The sequence below is a fragment of the Linepithema humile genome, chromosome 2 (assembly GCF_040581485.1).
Source record: "Linepithema humile isolate Giens D197 chromosome 2, Lhum_UNIL_v1.0, whole genome shotgun sequence".
Lineage (NCBI taxonomy): Eukaryota > Metazoa > Arthropoda > Insecta > Hymenoptera > Formicidae > Linepithema > Linepithema humile.
The window spans coordinates 22,339,841-22,359,036 of record NC_090129.1 but is presented as its reverse complement, the minus strand read 5'-3'; the positions used below and the strand labels follow the sequence as shown (position 1 = coordinate 22,359,036).

At 37.3% G+C, this 19,196-nt stretch overlaps 3 protein-coding genes across 5 annotated transcripts in view; 1 reads left to right on the top strand and 2 right to left on the bottom strand.

Annotated features, from left to right (window-relative positions):
* Positions 1-862: 862 nt before the first annotated feature.
* On the bottom strand, positions 863-3,335 carry LOC105670762 (protein HGH1 homolog). The gene is made up of 6 exons (XM_012364463.2): positions 3,103-3,335; positions 2,049-2,289; positions 1,723-1,956; positions 1,379-1,660; positions 1,130-1,291; positions 863-1,046 (listed from the first exon to the last, which is right to left on the bottom strand). Exons 1-6 carry the CDS (start codon positions 3,197-3,199, stop codon positions 941-943), a joined length of 1,122 nt encoding a protein of 373 aa, XP_012219886.1. The 5' UTR covers positions 3,200-3,335; the 3' UTR covers positions 863-940.
* A 1,769-nt stretch (positions 3,336-5,104) lies between these two features.
* Positions 5,105-6,213, top strand: LOC105670838 (coiled-coil domain-containing protein 86). The gene is made up of 3 exons (XM_012364576.2): positions 5,105-5,536; positions 5,795-5,999; positions 6,083-6,213. Exons 1-3 carry the CDS (start codon positions 5,364-5,366, stop codon positions 6,161-6,163), a joined length of 459 nt encoding a protein of 152 aa, XP_012219999.2. The 5' UTR covers positions 5,105-5,363; the 3' UTR covers positions 6,164-6,213.
* LOC105670837 (Fanconi anemia group J protein homolog) overlaps positions 6,005-19,196 on the bottom strand; it is a 42,396-nt gene continuing 29,204 nt past the window's right edge. For 2 of the 3 annotated variants that reach the window (XM_012364574.2, XM_012364573.2), the window contains exons 5-16: positions 15,738-15,776; positions 9,243-9,345; positions 9,061-9,162; positions 8,906-8,999; positions 8,624-8,830; positions 8,131-8,364; positions 7,641-7,952; positions 7,251-7,559; positions 6,854-7,186; positions 6,598-6,797; positions 6,487-6,538; positions 6,005-6,416 (exon numbers count right to left, since the gene is read on the bottom strand). In XM_012364574.2, the coding sequence (XP_012219997.1) occupies positions 6,294-6,416; positions 6,487-6,538; positions 6,598-6,797; positions 6,854-7,186; positions 7,251-7,559; positions 7,641-7,952; positions 8,131-8,364; positions 8,624-8,830; positions 8,906-8,999; positions 9,061-9,162; positions 9,243-9,345; positions 15,738-15,776 (2,108 nt within the window). In that variant the 3' untranslated portion in view covers positions 6,005-6,293. The remainder of the gene's footprint in view (positions 6,417-6,486; positions 6,539-6,597; positions 6,798-6,853; positions 7,187-7,250; positions 7,560-7,640; positions 7,953-8,130; positions 8,365-8,623; positions 8,831-8,905; positions 9,000-9,060; positions 9,163-9,242; positions 9,346-15,737; positions 15,777-19,196) is intronic. The other variant, XM_067350743.1, reaches the window with a different exon arrangement.

Below are 19,196 nucleotides of genomic sequence, written 5' to 3'. Positions count from 1 at the left end.
ACATTTTAAAATAAAGCATGTAAATAAAATAAATAATTATTATAAAATCTGTTTTTATTTGGAGACATTATTTTCAAATTTCAAGTTTCTTCTACTTTTAACAGTGCGTTTTTTATTTTTCATAGCTTTTTCCAGTAAAAAAAAATGAAATGTAAAATATTTCTCAAATCAGAGCAAATATATAAGCAGAAAACTATAAGTAGAAAGTATAAGTAGAAAATATAAGTAGAACAAATATATAAATTGGTCCGTTTTACCCCATTTAAATTGGTCCATTTTACCCCACATAACAACATTAATATTATCTTATTTTTATTTACCTGTATCAAAATTATTTTTTAAATGTAACTGATGAAATATTACTTCTAAATAACCAGAAATATGGAACTTGTAGAAAAATTTAAAAATTTTAAGTTTTGCAATCTTAGTCACTTAAAATGTAATACTAAGAAATTAGATCACGAGATCTATTTGCAAGAATTTGACGTTTCTTTATAAATAACTTACGATAGTCTTATGATATAATGACGTAATTTTTAAACAGTTAAAAAGCATCAAAAAGGAAATTAATTTTATGTTTATCCAGCAGATAGAGGTACGTACTAATAAGATCTAGCAAATGGACCATTTTACCCCGCGGTCCGTCTTACTCCACCTTCCCCTATTACATATGTATGTGTATTACATACGTTGTACATGCAATATGATATTGTAAGCTACTCGTAAAATTAATCAGGAAACAATCTATAAAAGACCCGGAAAAAATTACGAAGCTGACCAGGATTTGAACTCGGGATTTGAGCATTTAGCTTTCTGTCCCACGACAGCTCCACTTCTCTTACAATTGTTCTGATTCCCCAACTGTTTCTAATCTAAGTTAATTCATTAATGCTTCACAGTTCTATAAATTCTAAAGATTCTTACAATACAAACTTTTGCACTATGTATCTTCAATAAAGTCTTGATCCATCTTGTAAAACTTTTCCGTACATTCAGATGGTACCTCTACTTCCTTTAAATTATCTACCCCAATTTCTTCCTCGGTTCTGTAACAATGAATATATTACATATAAATTTCTGTTATACAAAACAAGAACATGATTAACTTAGAGAGTAATTAATTATTTACTTTATCAAAATATCAATAACATTTTCACAGGCTAGTAAACATTTGTTATCCTTCTCCCATTTGTGAAATTCCCTAAGTATTATGTATGTGTTTTTTTCTCTTAAATATTCTCTACCAAGTTTTGTTGCACAAAGTTGATTTAATGCTTCTAAAAGCATTAGCCTGAAATCATAATAATAATGTTGAAAATGATATTCTCATCAGATTTAATAAAATTACACTAATTAACCTATATTAACGTAATGTAACCTGATTTCTGGATTACGATCTCGTTGCTTTGTTTCAGGAAGATATTGTAATTCATTCGGCAATTTTGCAACATCTTTTGCTTCAAACTCTTCTGGACCAGCAAGAGGCAACAACAAACGTGGTAATATATGTACATCTGAATTTAGCAACCAGTCATGGCTGTCTGTTTCAAAAGTACAATTTTTTAAAGTACCAACAATACCACGTTGTCTAATTTCATCATAACACTGTATGTAGCGACAGAGACGGTGAATAATACGGTGTTGTGGATCCATCAGTTTCCTACAATAAGATATATAAATCTCTGAAATATAATCAAAATCCAAAAATCAAATAAATTGTACCTTCTTACACATGATGATTGGCTAAGATTATTAATAACAGATGCAAGATAATGCATTTCAGCATTGTTAGCATTATAATTCTTTGTTATAAGTGCAGATAATATCGTATTCCAGGTCCAACCGTTTTGTTCAATGGATTCAACTACTCGATCCACTAAATGATAAATTCTAGTTATATTGGAAAGTATCATACAACATTCATCCGCTATAAAACTAAATTTATTCAGTATAGACCTGTATAAAAGTAATTTCTAGATTAAGTAATGTCTAGATTATATACAAAGTCTCCATAGAGTAGCAGTAAATAAATATAAAATGATATTTACTTCATGCAAACTTCTACAATATTCATGTTAAATACATATTGTTGTTCCGGTATTAGCAACTTTGATAGATTCAGTATTGCCTCAGCTCCTGCTTCATCTCCAGTAATATTTACCAATGATAGTGCAGCTTTCTTGCGGTTTTGCTGAGATGCAGAATGGTATTGCATATATATAACAAGTAATTTTAATATTTCCGGACAATCCACCAGATCTACTCGACCGTCAGCATTTGACGTCAGACCTGTATACAGTTAAATGATTTCATAAGATTTTTACATATTCTACAAATACATATTATAAAGTAAGAAATAGTATATTAATGTTAGAAATTCTTATTCAATAAATAAAATTAAAACAAAATAAAGCTTATATGTGACAAACGCAAATATATTTGAGTATAAAAAAATCAATATAAATGATAAACGTAATAACAATTCAACAACATTCCTGTTCTAATAACTTGTTGTTATAACGATTATTGTTTAATTAGAGCAAATCTTAATATCATTTGTATAAATAATAAAATCATCTTGTTAGATAAAATGTACATTTTATTTATTTTTATATCTTAGAATCTTATATCATATCATTCGGTAGGCCTAGAACTTTCCCGCGATGCATTAAAATCTTATATTTCAGAATTCTAGACCATTTTTCTGTTTAAAATATTAAATTTTAATGCATTACGGTAAAGAAAATGTTATAACATTTGTTAGGTTAGGTTAAACCTGGAAAATGTATATTTTCTTTATTGCGATGTGCATTGAAATTTGATATTTTAAACAAAGAAAAATGATGCAATAAAATTCTAGATCTATCAAAGAACTACTGAACTAAAAATTATATAAGATTCTAAAGTATAATAATGAATAAAATGTATATTTTATTTATCAAACAAGATAATTTTATATTAATTAATTAATCATTTATATTAATTGGTTTTTTTATATCTAAATATCCGTGTTTGTTTCATATAAGTCTTAGTCAATTCATTTTATTATAATATGAAACATTTTACAAAATATACTTATATGTATAATTAAAATATACTTACTAAACACGTGTTTTACCGGAAATATTCGCAACTTTCGCTCAATAGGCTGAGAACTTTTACCGCATAAAGTAAGTCGACGTTCATTATCTTCCTCCATTGTTTACCTATGTATTTGATTCGAGAAATGTTAATTTTATTATACTTTTCAATAAACTCTAATTTCAAAAAAGCTTGGGATCAGATACACTCTACTCATAAACACACGGAAGCAATGTGGCCAGATTTGGCCCGGTTTTTCGCGCATGCGCGACGCGGCGAACGCAGTGAAGTGTCTAGTAAAAGAGTATACCATATGGTACCCGTTTATTTAAAAAAATTATTTTCTGAAAAATCAATAAAAAAATAAAGTATATTTACATATATTTATATTTTTATATGCATATATATATATATATATATATATATATACATATAAATATGTGTGAATATACTTTATCTTTTTTTATTGATTTTTCAGAAAATAATAATTTTTAAAATGAACGGGTACCACGGTGTAAGAATATAAGGTGATTTCACGGCAACAAATTTTTGTGATTTTCCCATTGAGTAAAAAGAAACAGGAGGGAGCGTTTGGTCGTAAAAGTGCGGACGGAAGTGACTATATAAAGGCTGAGTTCCACTTGGTGATCGCAACGCTCGCGAACATTATCTATCTTTCTTTAACTTTCGATGAAAAACAAAGATAAAATGGCTGCGTTCAGCAGAACAACTGCTGAATTGTCGTCTAGTCAACACTTAACGTTGATTTGTTGGTTCTAAAAGTAAGAGCCAATCATGTTCGATTGCTACCAAGCGATTTGTTCTGCTGAACGCGCCCAATGATTCCACAAGCGTTGCGATCGCCAAGTGGAACGTACCTAAAGTGGTCGCTCAAGATGGCCGCTCAAGGGCGCCAATATTGAATGACTTGTTATGTTTAATTAGGAAATAATGTACAATTAAAAGAAAATAACTATAATATGCAACAATAATACCAAATTTTAATGGCGTTTTTCATTGGGATTGCACTCGTGCAGTATTTCCATAAGAGCAATGTTAAAATCTAAAATCTAAATTTATATTAAATCCTTCGTCCTTACAAAAATTTATCCATGCATTTCTTTAATCCGGATTTTTCGGAAACCTGTTTGTGAGTGAAAATTATTTAGTAATTATTGTGAATCTACAATTTCACAATACTATACATATGATTATAATCTCCAAAATAAAAATCTCATTATTGTTGATAATACTAACCGATGAAACGTTATTCCATGATTTCGAGCTGCTGCTGTTATGCCACAAGCTCTACAGTATACCATTTTGATCGTTTATTTCCATACACTGTTGCATAAAAGACTATACACTGCATATTAATGCGTACGGCGTACGGTATGCCGCTTGCCGCTATGCTCGAGCATTCCCTCTCACTTTCAAAAAGTGGTCGCTCAAGATGGCTGCCATGACGTACATCCGTCCGCGGATTTACCTAGTCCTGGCTAGTATATGCTCCCTCCTGTTTCTTTTTACTCAATGGATTTTCCCGTCATTGTTCCACATTGAATCGCTAGGTGGCTACGTGTTGAGGGACTTTAAATATATATATAGAAATTTTATTAAAATTTTTGTCCTGCGGAACTTAATTATAAATATTCATTTTCTTAAAGAAACTTAATTTTCTATAAAGACTGGAATACATTATTAATTATATTTTCTGCAAATTTAACTAAGAATAATTTGTTATAAAAAAATTAAAAAATATTTTGTCAGTAATATATATTTTTATACACAATGTTAAAAGTTTTATTTTAAAAAATTTGTATTATTTAGGATTATAATTATATATAGATGTGCTTTAGAGATTCATCATCTATCCTTTTCTATCCACATCTATCCACATCTTCTATTCTTTTTTACTTGGGATCTTGCACCAACGTGACATCTTGTGTAACATGCCTTAACTATGACATCTTGATCACAGATTTTTTGATAGAATACAATGGTCGTGAAATCACCTTATATTCTTACACCGTGGTATATACATATAAAAGTTATAAATGAACATTCGTTAGTAACCGTCTAATGGTAAAAGACAGAGTTTACGTCTGTCGATATTCCCATTGTGCTTCGACTGCTTCGATCGTCGTCCACTATCTCGTGGCAATCGTGGCATGCCATGTGTAGAGATCCCAGCCATGTGACGCATTAACCTGCAAAAGTTGTTTACACAAGAGGATATATTGATATATACTGGTTGTACATTTTGTTAATATTTAAAAACGATGGAAAGCAGTGAAAAAGTGACGTGTATGAAAGATATATTAAATGACAATATGAAACCAAAAACGAACGAAGATATGCTAGAAACTTCGCCTGTTATCAAAAAACGTGAGAAACAATACATCCCAAGAGGCAAACCAAAATCCGGTAGGATATGGAAAGAAGAAAAAACAAAGTAAGTTTCAGCTGATAAGTATAAAAATAATTATAATTAGTAAATAGAACTTAAAGTTTTTAATATTCTTTTTAAATTTCTATTCTAAATAAGTTACGTCAAGTATGATTTACATCTACGAGTAATTGTGTGAAAGAAATCATGATTTCCATTTCTTAAATAAATATAGTACCATGAGAAAAGCAGTTTACAACATAATTCAATATATTGACAGAAATGAGAAATATACAAGTTAATAATATAAATATCTGTTTGTAGATTTTCTTCTATAATTAAAACACGTGGAATTCGATTATCGTTTGCTAAGAAACAAAAATTAAGAGAGGATCTAAAACGTGTCAAGGAAATGTCAAGAGAAATCAAAGAACGAAAAAAGACAGAAAAGGAAGCTAAGAAGCAACGAAGGAGAGAAAATTTGAAGAGAGCGGAAGAAAATAGGAAGAAGAATGAAATTGTACAAGTTGTAAGTAAATGCTGTCATTTATAAAATATATTTGTGTGTGTGTATATATACACCTTAATGCTTATTTTATAATTCTTTTTCAGATTAAGAATCCTGCAAAAATAAAAAGAATGAAGAAGAAACAATTGAGAATGATTGAAAAAAGGGACACAACCAACATGTAGTGGTAAACAAAATAATGTAAATACTATTGAATATATAATATCAATAATTACTGTCTTGTCTTAATCATTTCTAATAAAATATTTTTTACCTAGCATATAATATCTAAAAAAAATCTCTTCTAAAAATTTCTTAATCTTTTGACGTTTTTTCTTTTTTTTCCTTAAGATATTGTTCCCCCTTTTCACGTGCAACTTGTATCGCTACGAAATCTTCAAGTTCTGTTTGAAGATCGTAATTCTCATTATGCATCCACTGCAATACAAATAAATAAATTATTATAGTCTCACAATGTCTTACTAATTTTTTGACAATTATTACTTACCATTGTTTTAACCCACTTTGGTAGATAATGAATATTTTGGGACAGCTGGAATCTATATTATCAATATTAGACCTTTACCTAGCTTCAAATTATTTAATTTAATGTACATACCTTTGATCCACTAGGAGTACTGCGCCCCAATCATTTTTATGCCTAATGCAACGGCCTATCGCCTGATTAAGCGCCCTAAATGCATTCACATTATACCACTCACGACCAGATAGCAAGCCTTTGGTGGATTTGTTTGAGTCATTATATTCCTTCTTCATTAGTATATCCACATTGCTGCTATTCATATACGGTATGCCGATCTAATAAACAGATATATTGTAAAATAAAATCGACATAAAACATAAATTATACTTACGGCTAATACGCATCGAGCCTCGTTGTCGCTGAAATCGATTCCTTCCGCCACTTTTCCCCGGAAGACTGCAAACAAAATAGCTCCGGATGCTTCTCGAAAGGATTTAGATGACGACTCCTTAATTGTATTGCGATACGCTTCCATGACCGACGGCAGCTTCTGACTTTCTTTCGGTTCTGTAAAAATTTTCTTCAATTTTAAGAGCTTTTCCCATATGCCATTATTCATCCATCTGTTACGTAGAGTGTTCATTAAGGTATAAGATGCAAAGAAACATAGTACTCCATAGGGTACTGCATCACACACTTGAAGAATCAGTTCACCCAGTTCGTCCTGTTATGTTAAAAATGATTAATCAATTTTCGTATAATGTTAAATTAATGATCAATTTCCTCACCTGAAACGTGAATGTGTTCACGTTTTCATAAGTGGCTTTTAGAATTTTTTTTGTCGGCCCTTTCGGTATACATCTTACATACACTTGATCTTTCGATATAATGTGATCGGCATCGAGCTTCTGTGGGAATCGCGTGCCGAGCTCACCTTCGAACGACGAAGTCGGCGTTAAAGTACCCGAAGCAAGTATCACAGAACGAGCGGTGCGGGCCAGAGGTACGAAAGTCACAGCAGGATTCATGCATATCAGTTTCATAATTCGCACTCTGTTCTTGTTCTTCTCCTTTGAAATCCAAACATTATCGGGTACCTGATGAAAAATAATTATACAGTATTTGAATTATATATGTCATATAAAATTATATCAAACTATTCAGATATACAAACTTACAATCTTTTTAGTAACTGCTTCCATTTCTATAACATACACTCTGTAGTCATCAACGAACATATCCGATTCAATTTTTTCCAGAACAAAATAGAGATATTCAAGAATTTTCTTAGTCTCATGCGAGATAGTGGGCTTCAGTGTGGTAGGCTGACCCGCGCGGGTAATTTCGTACATTATTTCGTAATCTCGAATAATCGCTTTACTAGCGGCGAAGAAATCGGGAAATCTAGCACGTCCAATTTTTTTTATGTTGAGCAGCTCCACAAATTCAGTGCCGGACCAGCAATCGCTGACCATTTCCCATGCGTTACTCTGAAACATACATACTCTGTTAAGATATAGTAGAAATATCGATTACAATTTACAAGTCGATTATTAATCTGAATTTTTTGCAAAAATTTAAATAAATTACACATGAATTAATATAAAAGCAATATCGATACATAAAAATTGATTACACAATAATTACATAATTATCTTACACACTTACATTATCTTTAAGACCAACATCTTGAAGGAATTTTACAATATCAGTAAGATACGTATGAATGGTCAAGTAAGTCTTGTAATACTCTGGACGCTTTTTCGAAAGAAGCATGCAATCATCGGCGGCATTTGTGAGATCGCTATCTTTGAGATTTACACTGGCAGCATCCCGACAAAAATCCTCGATATTGTGGGCTTCATCGAGAATTACGATATTTCCTTTCAGACTAATTTGCATCTATAAATTATTAAAAAATATATTTAATACTAAAAGAACAGCCTGTTGCTATTGTAAAGTACATAAACTTAAATTGTAGAATATTGCATTCAAACAAAACATCAATTATTGATCAATTATTTTATTATCGATTAAGCAATTATTTTCTTGTTGATAAACTTTTAGAATAACAAACAAGAGTATCGAAATTTAGAATAATAAAAATTAATTCTTATTATTAATTATTCTTATCAATTATGTGTACTTGTCAAGTGCTTACGCTTTCGCGAATATGTGGATCCACGATGTAATTGTAAGGACAAAAGATGATTTCTGCTTCGGTCTTCAATGCTCTCGCACCAAAATATGGGCAAGCCTTATGCGCTCTGCCCATCGAAACCAAGTCTTCTATGTCCCAGGGTGTCTCAAGATTGCTAAATAATGTAGGTTTTTTATTTAACTCGGTGTAATACGGACATTTTTTAGGCTGCGGACAAAAATAACATTGTTAGAAAATTATTCAACTTTTAACTCTATAAATATGGTATATTCATGTGGAAACCTTTAATGGATCGAGCAGCTCGTTACACAAGTCGTTCTTGTTTCTGTCGGTATCTTGAATACACGTGTGAATCCGAGCGCTCAATATAGTCATCCTAGAAACTCACTCATTATACATTCATTTCGTAAGATGATATTTTCGCGAGATATTTTTACCTCTTGTATCTGTACGCGGTCTTCTTCAGTTCTCTGACTACTTGCTCGATTTGCTTGTGAGTCCGCGTTCCGTAATACACTTTCGGGATGTGCTGCGCTGCTCTGTAACAAACGAATATGTAATTCCACTATTTGTCTTTGTACGGATAAAACGTTTGAAATGCTGCGTTTGCTGCACTTACTTCGTTTTGCGCAAAACTTTATCGCGCCATTCTTCATCGAAGTATTGCGACGAGTTCAGGAAAAAATTGCCGTCATTGTCGTCATTGCCGCAACATGAGGTCCCTGAATATATACAAAACACATAGCAATTGTTAATTTAATGCGTTCATCAAAAATTTTGCTAATAAAAATTATGGGGTTGAAATATATTTTTCGAACAAACAAGTTTGTACGTGTCTACATATAACGTCAGTAAATTGAATATATTATTGATTATTAAAGTGGAAATATGAAGATGTATTCCCAGCGTTGAGAAAGAAAACGCGAAACGAAGAGACGAGCGCAAAGGATGTCAAAACATTACGAATGCTGGCACGTGAAAGGGCACGAATCCATTGAACGGGATCAATAGGGAGGTTTAATCCTCTCGCAGCACTGTGCAGCCTCGACAACAAGCCAGCTACTCGAAGAAGGCATTGAAAAGGAAGCCAGTAGAATCGCCCTTAATCCTTTCGTACAATTTACGGAGTCGTAAAAATAGAAATGATTCTCAATGACATCGAGAGCCGATGATCGGCTGTTTACTCGTAATCGGATTTGTGACGAATGAATCTATGGCAAATGTATAAAATTCCAGTCTTTTATTCTGCGAATTAATAGTTTCGTCATTCAAAGCGCGTTTGTTGATGAGAAAAACGTCTAAAAAAAAAATGTAATACATTTCCTAGTCTTTGTTTCTCAATGTTAAAAGAAATATACAGCCAAAATATACGTTAAAGAAAATTATAAAGAATCAAAAGTTTATTAAAATAAACCGCAATCGCGCGTTGGACTCCTTCTTCATCAGATTTTTTCCGCATGACGAAAGTAACGTATAAAAAATAAATCATCTTTATCATTTGTGTTATTTATCCGAAATATTAAATTGGTGCACAAAGTCTATCGCTTCTCTGTGAAAGTCTATTTAAAATAAAATTATCAATTTCCATTCTAAAAGTTCGGAATTTTTTAAATCAAACGAACAAAAGTTTCTAGATGAACAAAGCGTATTAAAGCCAACGGCGACTATTTTGATAAATGAAAATTTGTTTGAAATCTTGCAATTCTCAATTTTCAATTTTACTTGACAAATATAACAAACCTTTTGTACCAATTTAATAGTATTATTACTCTATCATTGCGCTTGCATGCAATTATTTCATGCACCGGTCCTGCATCGAAACTACCTCTAATTTCTCGCGTTTTGCTCGCGTGGACGTGTTGCAGCCTGTTTCTTTCTCTCTCCCTCTCTCTCTCTCTCTTTCTCTTTTTCTTTTGCACGCGCGCGTATGTACACTTCGCCCCGAGGACGACGGTTTCCATCGACGAGGGTATAGGGTGGGTATGGTAGCACGGGCAAGGGGGTCTGATTGGCGACGGGGTGAGAAGCGAGACTAAGACAGGAAAAGCGAGACGGGGCCAATCAGAGCGCGGACTTCGAGGGTGTCGTTGCCAGGCAACGAAACACACCCCAACACCCAAGGGGAGAAAACCCCCGGGGGATATATCATCCAGCGATACAGTCGGCGCCGAAAGTTATCGCACCCTTGAGAGGCAAAGAGACGACCTTTTAACTTTTCCGAGCCTGGATCCGGACGCGGATCACCGAATGACGTTAGATTAATTCAATCCAGGTTGACGTTGTCAGAAATTAATGTTAAAGTACGAGAGACGTTAAATCTCACAATTTTCAAACATAACTCTCCAGCCCGGAATTTCATTGTCTGACGCAAAAGTCGCATTTGATGTTAAAGACCGAGAATTACATGATTGTTAGCTAAATCTCATTATCCGTCGACATTCAATTTCTCTTCCTTCAAAATAAATCATCCTTACATCCTTGACCTAAATAAAAAAAAATATATATATATACATATATATAATATATATATATGTATATATAGTCAGCTCAATCTAATCGCGCGGCTTCGATCCATTTTACGTCCATTCAGAATTACAACATCCAAGCATGAATGAACTCGTTTCACGTCGATCACTCGCGCTTGTTGTTGCATTCCCTCCTTCCCCCTCAGCCGCCCCTCCTCCCCCGCCGCACTCTCGTTCTATCTCTTTCTCCTCTTCCTCTCGTTTTCGCTATATGCTGAATAAACAGTTGATTCGCGTACATAAAGGCCGCGATTCTTCCTTTTTTTTTTTTTTTTGCTCGATCCGAGCTTCCGGTTCTATCGCAGGCGCGACGCGGCACTTCCACCGGCATTAATTAATCGAATCGTTGTCATTCTGCGATCAGGTACCATCCACATTCGTAGCCGTGAGCGCTATTTTAAAATCGCAGCTGGCCGCGGCGGCGGCGGCGGTCTGTGAATGGAGCTACGTTGCTCATTTACGGAATTGCATTCCGATGCGTCTCCGAACAGATCGTCGTCTCCGATGACAGACGTCTTCTGTTTTGCCGCAATGCAGCTGCATGGCGAACGCGAGCCGAGTCGCCGGAGTTTGTTCGATCGCTCCGGCGCGTCTCGGAATCCAAGAATGCTCAGGATACGTCAACGCTATCGAGAAATCGACATTTTGCTCTTTTTTTATCTATTTTTTTACATGAATTCGTTATCTGCGATTTTTCATATGGGAAGTGTTAGAAAAATTCTTCTACAATCGTTTGAAATATATACTTTTTATATTGCTATAATATGTATTATAATTGTTTTCATTGATTTTCTCATTAAAGAGAAACTTCTGATACTTGATATCATAAACAAATAATCAAAGTTTTGTTAAATGAGAACATTACATTTGTAATGACTGTAGTTCTAAATACGATTGAACGTGTCTGTATGGGGATGTTTTTAATGATAAAATAAGAATCAAAGAGCAATGCGATCGAGATGTAAAACCGTCTCGAAGTACGAAGACTCCTTTCATCGATGCATACAATTAATTCCAGTATTTGTCATCGGCGATTGATGTTTAAGAGTTTCTCGCGAGAGACGAAAGGACGGATTGAATGTCAAGTGCCAATTAGCTCGCGGTTACGGTTTGAATTTAGGAAATCGTCGTTAATTGGTCGGGATTGTGGTGCTTCGCGAAACTTTATGGCCGAATGAGACAAAAGCCGCGGTGAAGTCCTTCCTAATATCCGCCAATTCTCTGGGGGAAGCATGAAGGATGGAACTTTGTACCTTCGAGAATGTTTGATAAAGGATCCACGGACAAAAGGAAGAGCGCACGAAGTTCCCCAAGATCGGCTCTTCGATATAATTAGCAAAATTAATGCCACCGCCAACTAATCAATTCGAAACGCCGCCGGATATTTTTTGCAACTTTCGGCGCGAGCTATTAAATTTGCGGAGCATCGAAACCGCAACTCACATTTTGAGCAAAATATATATATATGAAACGCTCTAATGTTTTTTTTAATTAATATAGGAAAATTATTAACCTTTAATTATATCGAGTATCGGATGCCAGATTTTTATCGATATTGCCATTAAATGTACTAATTATGATAATTTACAATCTACAGTGTGATCCCGAACTAAGATGTTAAAATCCGAATTCGCAAAAAATTTCACAATTTTAAATTTTATTTAATCATGTCTTATCGTAGAAAAGTTGAAACGTAGCACTCCTGATATATTAAAATCTTTGAAAAATATGCATACGCGTGAGACTGTACTTGATTTGTTCATTATGCAGAACATAAAAGCGTAATTTTACAGGTAGACGTCGCAAAATAAGCATAGATATTCTTCATTTAAAATCAAAAGAGTTATTAAGTTTACTAAAACAACACGATAATCGAGAACGGAAAACGAGAGATCAACGTAAAACATTATATTGTGTCGAATGAAAGTATCAGAAAAAGTAGAGGTAAAAGCAAAAGATAATCAATAAAAAAGAAACTGCAAAAGAAAACTCATTTAAGTTGAAATGTAAACTATTTGATTCGAGCATGGTGGACGAAAAAATTTGAAAACTCGAATAACTAGAAGAGCAAAAATGCGAGAGTGAACTATGACAGAAGAGGACAAAGGGAACAACGCAAATTCCGAAAAATGAGAATTGGCATTTAGCTATCCGACGAAGGAGACGAAGAGACGGTGGAGGAGGAGCAAAGAAAGGAGAGGAGCAAAGGAAGCACGAGGAGAGTCGAAAGAGGCGAGGACCGTCGATCTGTCAAAGAGAGGCGCACGAGGATATCGAAAGACTCTCTCTTTGGCGACGGCAACGCGAACGACGCGCACGACGCGAGGAAGGGGCGGCGGAAGAGGGTAGAGCGAAGTGCCGAGGGATAGGGAATCGGCGTTCGGTCGAGGGGGTTGGGCGAGGGTTCGGTCGTCATGGCGACAAGCAGCCCCCGGGACCCTCGCAGCTCGTTGCCGGGGTTGGTCGAAAAGGGTGGCCCAGGGCGTCCGCCGGGCAGGTTAGGCTGGGCACGCAGCCCGAATGTCACTCGGCACAAGGGGACACAAGGATGTCCTTCGGACGCGATGGGGAGCAGAGCGAATGCGACAAAGAGGGTGGCGGCGGCGGCGGGAGGAAGAGGAAAACGAGGAGGTGGAGGAGGATGAGGAGGTGGTGGTGACGGCGGCGGCGGGGAGACCGCGGCGGCCCAAGATGGCCGACGACGCGACACCCACCATGTCAATAACACCCTTCTTCGGTGCAAACCGACCCCTTCCCGGCCCGCTCCCACTTCCGGCAACCCCCGCGCACCGCCGGCGACCCTCTCCCCCGTCGCCGCGTCCTCCGTCGCCCGCCCCCGTAGCCGACTTTTGTAACCATCGTCGAGCTTCGACGACGCTCCTGCGTCGAGGACGAGGTATCTCGCCACCGTTTCCCTGGCTTCTTGCCTCCGTCGGTAATTAACGCGACCTCCCTGCCGCCGGAAAAGTGTAAAGGGACCCCTCGGGGCGGACGGGGTGGCAAGGGCGCGCGGGAGCGGCGGGACGACGGCGGGAACCCGTTGCGAGCGAGGGCGTAATTCCGTTAAGTGTCTTCGTAAACTTCGTTAGCTGCATTTCCCGACATTACCCACCCTACTGCGCTGCCGCGCAACCCCCCCCCCCGGCCGTCCCTCGCGGGGGTGGAATATAGGGTCGCGACGACGGCGGCAGCGGCGGTGGCTGCATGGTCGGTAATGTTACCGCCGATAGGTCGTGTCGATGGTCTTGCGTAATGGACGGGAGCTACGCGGAAATATATTCCATCGCGCGCTTCAACGCCAGCTATTCACCATTAACCCCGGCGACATCAAGATACTCGCTGTGACTGCAAATGTCAACGCTGGGAAAGCGCTTCGTGCCTCCTGCATAAAATAACACTCCCTCGCGTGAAATTTTCTCCCTTCGCTTTACATCGCGAGAAAGATAACATTGCATTCTTATATTTCGCTCTTCCAGCAAGCACATCGGAATGTAATTAGAGAAAAATTGTGCGCGACACATGCAGAGTTACGCCGCTCACACACACAAAGAACAAATAATTCCGTTATTGAATTGCAACATCAGTTCAATGCACATATTGAGATGTGCGGGGCTACACGATGATATTATTTCGAGGACTCATGAATAATGGACAGCATACATTAGTGTTGCAAATGTAACATTAGTTACATTCGAATCGAAGATAATGATAATCATTAACCATAATTTACAAATAATATATGAGTTGATTGTGCCAGGATGCGCAGTAATTTCCACCGAAGCAAATCCGCGTGCGGTCGCATGATCGCTAACGAACCGAAAACTATAGACTGCATTACGATGCACCGTTAAATCACTTTTGCAACCCATTATGCCGCCGACAATTGCAAAACTGTTCATCACCAGCTAAAGCGAAGATAATCGCCTTTCTTCTCGATATTGTCACGCTTTATTCATTCATAATTTTATTCGGAAAAAAATACCTTAAATCTTTCAAGTGTTGAATAAACACGTAAAAAAATACAAAGCACGATCAATTTTTGCCGTTTGAAATTAAACTAAAAGTTAGAACTTTACAAGATATTAATATTATTCATCACGTTCGATGGAACTTTCAATAAATCTATTATCATAAATATGTTCGTCACACCATTACGCATAAGTCCTCGAGAATATTTTTTTTCATACACGAATAAGAAACGCGCCACTCTATAGGCAGATGTTGGCAGATCGGGATGCTGTATTAAATATAATAACTGTGGCGGGTCTTCTCACGCTTGAACAACTCGAATTGTGTTACATAATATTCGCTTACTCGCTCCTCGAGTATCGCCACGTACAATGGAAGCAAACACCTGGAACGTTCGCGCAACGTTTTCTTTCGTTCGAGATACAATGTATCCATTAAACCATGTAAAACCGGAAGAAATCTTTCTCTCAAGTAACTTTTTCGATGCAACATTTTCATTAATAATCATAACCGACAAGTTTTAAATGTAATGAGTAAAACGAGTGAATTTTTAATATGTAGTATTTTTGATGGGTTGCATCGACAAAAAATAGTAAAAGAAAAGTATTTTTTGGACTCACCTGGATTGATTTCATCGACCGACTCTCGATGGACTTTTTCTGCAACAGAAAAATTTTAAATATTAATAAAATCTTATAGAGAAAATTTTTATTAAGAATAGCGCGCTTGACAAATAAGATTTCACAATTCCAAATAAAAAATAATCGAGATAAATGGATACGAGAGATGATACAAAAATGTATTTTTTTCTATTTTATTCAATCTTTTTTTTATTCCCGACGATAAGCAACAATTTATTTGGATTTGTCAGCGCCAAAAAGTCATACGATAGAAAAAAATCGACTCTTGATCCATTGCGCTGTCAGATCATTCGGTTAAACGACGAGACTTAGAAGCGGAACACGCACAGGGAGGAAATAAAAATTACCCGTGCGCGAACCAACACGCGGCCGACGTGGGGAAAGAGGAAATACGGGCGAAGAAAAAATCCCGAGGGCAACACGCGGACTACGCTGAAAAGATCCTCGCTAATAGGCATTATATTTTTCATTCTGCACATTACGAGAGGCAGTCGGATTATATGGGCCTGTCAGCGGCCTAATAACTGGTCTATAAGGCCCGCCCCGCATCTGATACGGGAAAAGGACCCTTTCTTATACATTGTGCGCATTAAATACTAATCGCAATGCGCGCGTGATCGCAATATAATAGCACCGAGCTAGGCGAGCTCGTATGTACGGCGACTTCAAAGGATGCCGACGTAAAAAAAAAAAAAAATACGTTCGAAGAAACGACGATGCACGATCACCTTCGCGAGACTCTTCCTTTAATTCTTTAATTAAAAATTTATACGATCCAGTGATTCTGTGATAAAAATAAAACTTTCTGCGGAGCAATCGATAATTTTCCCATGTTTTAACTTGAAAAATTTCACATTCAGAAACAAAGAAGAACGACGAATTGCAACAGAAATGTAGCACCCGTTGCGTTCACTGTGCATCGCTCTTTTTTTTTTTAACTTCAACAAGAAGGGGATACAGAAGCCAAACAATGTAAAACCCGTTCTCGCTGCATTATTAAAATAGCGCCTTCGTATTTGCGATCGCAACCAGGCCATCGGCCATTTTCTGTCGTCGCATGGCAATCCCTTGCCCGGTGGTGCGGCCGGTTGCTGGCAATTTCCTCCCTTGCTCGCCACAAACGCGCTCTCCCTCCAAAGGGGGGTTGCTCAGGGTGATGCTCCACCTCGTACAGAGGGTTCATCTCTCATGCGAGACGGGTTGGTGGCACGGAATTTCACCCCCGTGGGGTCGACCGCGGAGAGATATCCCGGGATATTATCCCTCGGGAAGCCGTGTAATGAAACCGTTCCGGCACCCCCGTGGCATTATTCCCTCGCCGATATAACCTACCACCCTGCTTAAGGATATAGGTGCATGATACGGGATATAGATGCAGCTGTACGCCGGCACCGATACGCCCACCTCTCCTCTTTCATACGCGTCGTCCCTCGACGAAGGATAAACACAAGAGAGAACCGACGTCAGCATCATTAAGAAATCCCCGAGCTCCACCACGTGGGCTCCGCACCCTTTCTGGGACCGACCGATCGCCATTTTCGATCGATTTCTCGCGAAGGGTGCATAAAATGAGCGCATACAATAATGTCGGCCGTAAAAGAGTTTGCGCGTCGTTTAACCAAAAATAGAATTTCAGATAAAAATTACGTGCAACTGCATCGCGAACACAATTCGAGTAGAGAGGTAATAAAAAAAAAATTGAAAAAGAAAAATACGATTCTAATATATGAGGTGCGGCATTTCATGATTGTTAAAACACAGCTGCTTCGACTGGTTTACATTTAACGAGGACGAATTAACGGAAGGGAGAATAGCGTACCATGGGCATCGTTATTAGCGAATCCACCTAATTGCTTTATCCCCTCACGTATACAGTGCCGGCGTTTTTCGATTCTTCTCCATATTCGTGGGAACAAGATAACGAGGTATCGCATTTCGAAAGATGGTACTTTTTACAAAAATGACAATACATACGCGTTACACGCGAAAGTTATGAGATGTGTCTTACGTGTACGTGAAGAAGAACAATAATAATTTGCGGTTGTCTTCGCTCTCGTCGAAAATAATTCTTAATTGAAGATAATAATGAAGATATTCGATATGAATCTCCCTTTTGATATCAAATTTTACAAAGTATTTTTCGTACGTCGGTTAACGATATAAATAATGACTCTTTAGACACATAACGTAATAACAGTCCACCGTGCGTACGAAAAAGGGATTTTCGTACATGAATGCTTTTCCTTTGAGAACGCAGAGAATAGATACCGTAACGTCATATCTTTTTGAGCCTTTTATACGTTAACGTACGTTATATGAAAAACTTCTTATTTGCATGCAATTTTTCTGCGATTCACTCGAGTCGCATTTTGCGCTTCGTCTGCGCCTCATTTTCTCCTATTTATCTTGCTCGTATCGTCTCGCCGTTTTTTCCCCCGTCACTTTGTACTCTCTCATTTCTTCCTTCAGCCATACCGCTGCCAATAGATGCGCTACGCTGTTCAATAATTAATATCTGTGTATGCAATTATTATAGAATACTAATAAATTGTCGCATTTGAGAACATTCAGTTTCTCTGCGAAACTCTCGACCGACGCTTTTTTCCTGAAAACATTATCGAAGTCCTCTCTTTCTCTCGCTTTTCATTCCTCGCGAGCGCTGTCGCATATCCTTTAGTCGTGCCATAATTACTTGCGAATAAATAAATCCCTTCAGAATTCAGAATATTGAAATTGCCTCAATCAGGCGTATGATTTATTTTCTTTGAGATTTGCTTTGACGACGAGTAACTATCTTTCTGCTTTGACGATGAGGCTATTTTTCTTCATTTCGCTTTCACGTTGCATAGAATCGTAATAAAATCAAAATACTGCAAACGATAATGGTAATTCTGCACAGAGACAAGTGGTTTCTGGGAATAGGACCTTTTAGCAGACCCTTTAGCACATTTATTCATAACGTAATATGTGTGGGAAACCCTGTTATACATTCTTATCGCGCAATCCAACTACGGAAGCTGCCCGCGGAAGCGTCGGCACGCTCTTTCAGATCGTTGACTTCACTGTCAATGAAACGTCCTGCAGCGAGACCCGCGCGCGTTTCAGAAGCCCGCTTTTTGAGGACCGCACGAGAGAGCAGCTTTCGATTCATCGTACAATAATATGACGGAAACGTCAGTCAATTAATAAGCATAACGAACCTGACTAATTTCCGCCTTTGTTCGCTAGCGGTCCTGGACAGATGAATAAGTGGCCATTATGAGTGCGTATGCGTGCCCTTTATGATTGGTCAGATCCGTATCGCGACAGCCGGTTCCGCTTTTGCCGTGCCGAGTCGCGACCGGCGCGGTAAAATCTCGTGAACCTTTTTAACCGCGTGCACGTGCCGACGGGGATATCGCTTTCGTTCTTCGTTCTGTATCACCCCCGCCCCCTTCC

What these genes read in the sequence shown, in the direction of transcription:
- LOC105670838 (XM_012364576.2), top strand. Translation starts at nt 5,364, where the DNA reads ATGGAAAGCAGTGAAAAAGTGACGTGTATGAAAGATATATTAAATGAC. An exon ending in TGGAAAGAAGAAAAAACAAA is followed by an intron (nt 5,537 to 5,794) that starts GTAAGTTTCAGC and finishes ATCTGTTTGTAG; the next exon opens with ATTTTCTTCTATAATTAAAA. An exon ending in AGAATGAAATTGTACAAGTT is followed by an intron (nt 6,000 to 6,082) that starts GTAAGTAAATGC and finishes ATTCTTTTTCAG; the next exon opens with ATTAAGAATCCTGCAAAAAT.
- LOC105670762 (XM_012364463.2), bottom strand. Translation starts at nt 3,199, where the DNA reads ATGGAGGAAGATAATGAACGTCGACTTACTTTATGCGGTAAAAGTTCT. An exon ending in GATCGTAATCCAGAAATCAG is followed by an intron (nt 1,292 to 1,378) that starts GTTACATTACGT and finishes TTATGATTTCAG; the next exon opens with GCTAATGCTTTTAGAAGCAT. An exon ending in GTTATTGATATTTTGATAAA is followed by an intron (nt 1,047 to 1,129) that starts GTAAATAATTAA and finishes TCATTGTTACAG; the next exon opens with AACCGAGGAAGAAATTGGGG.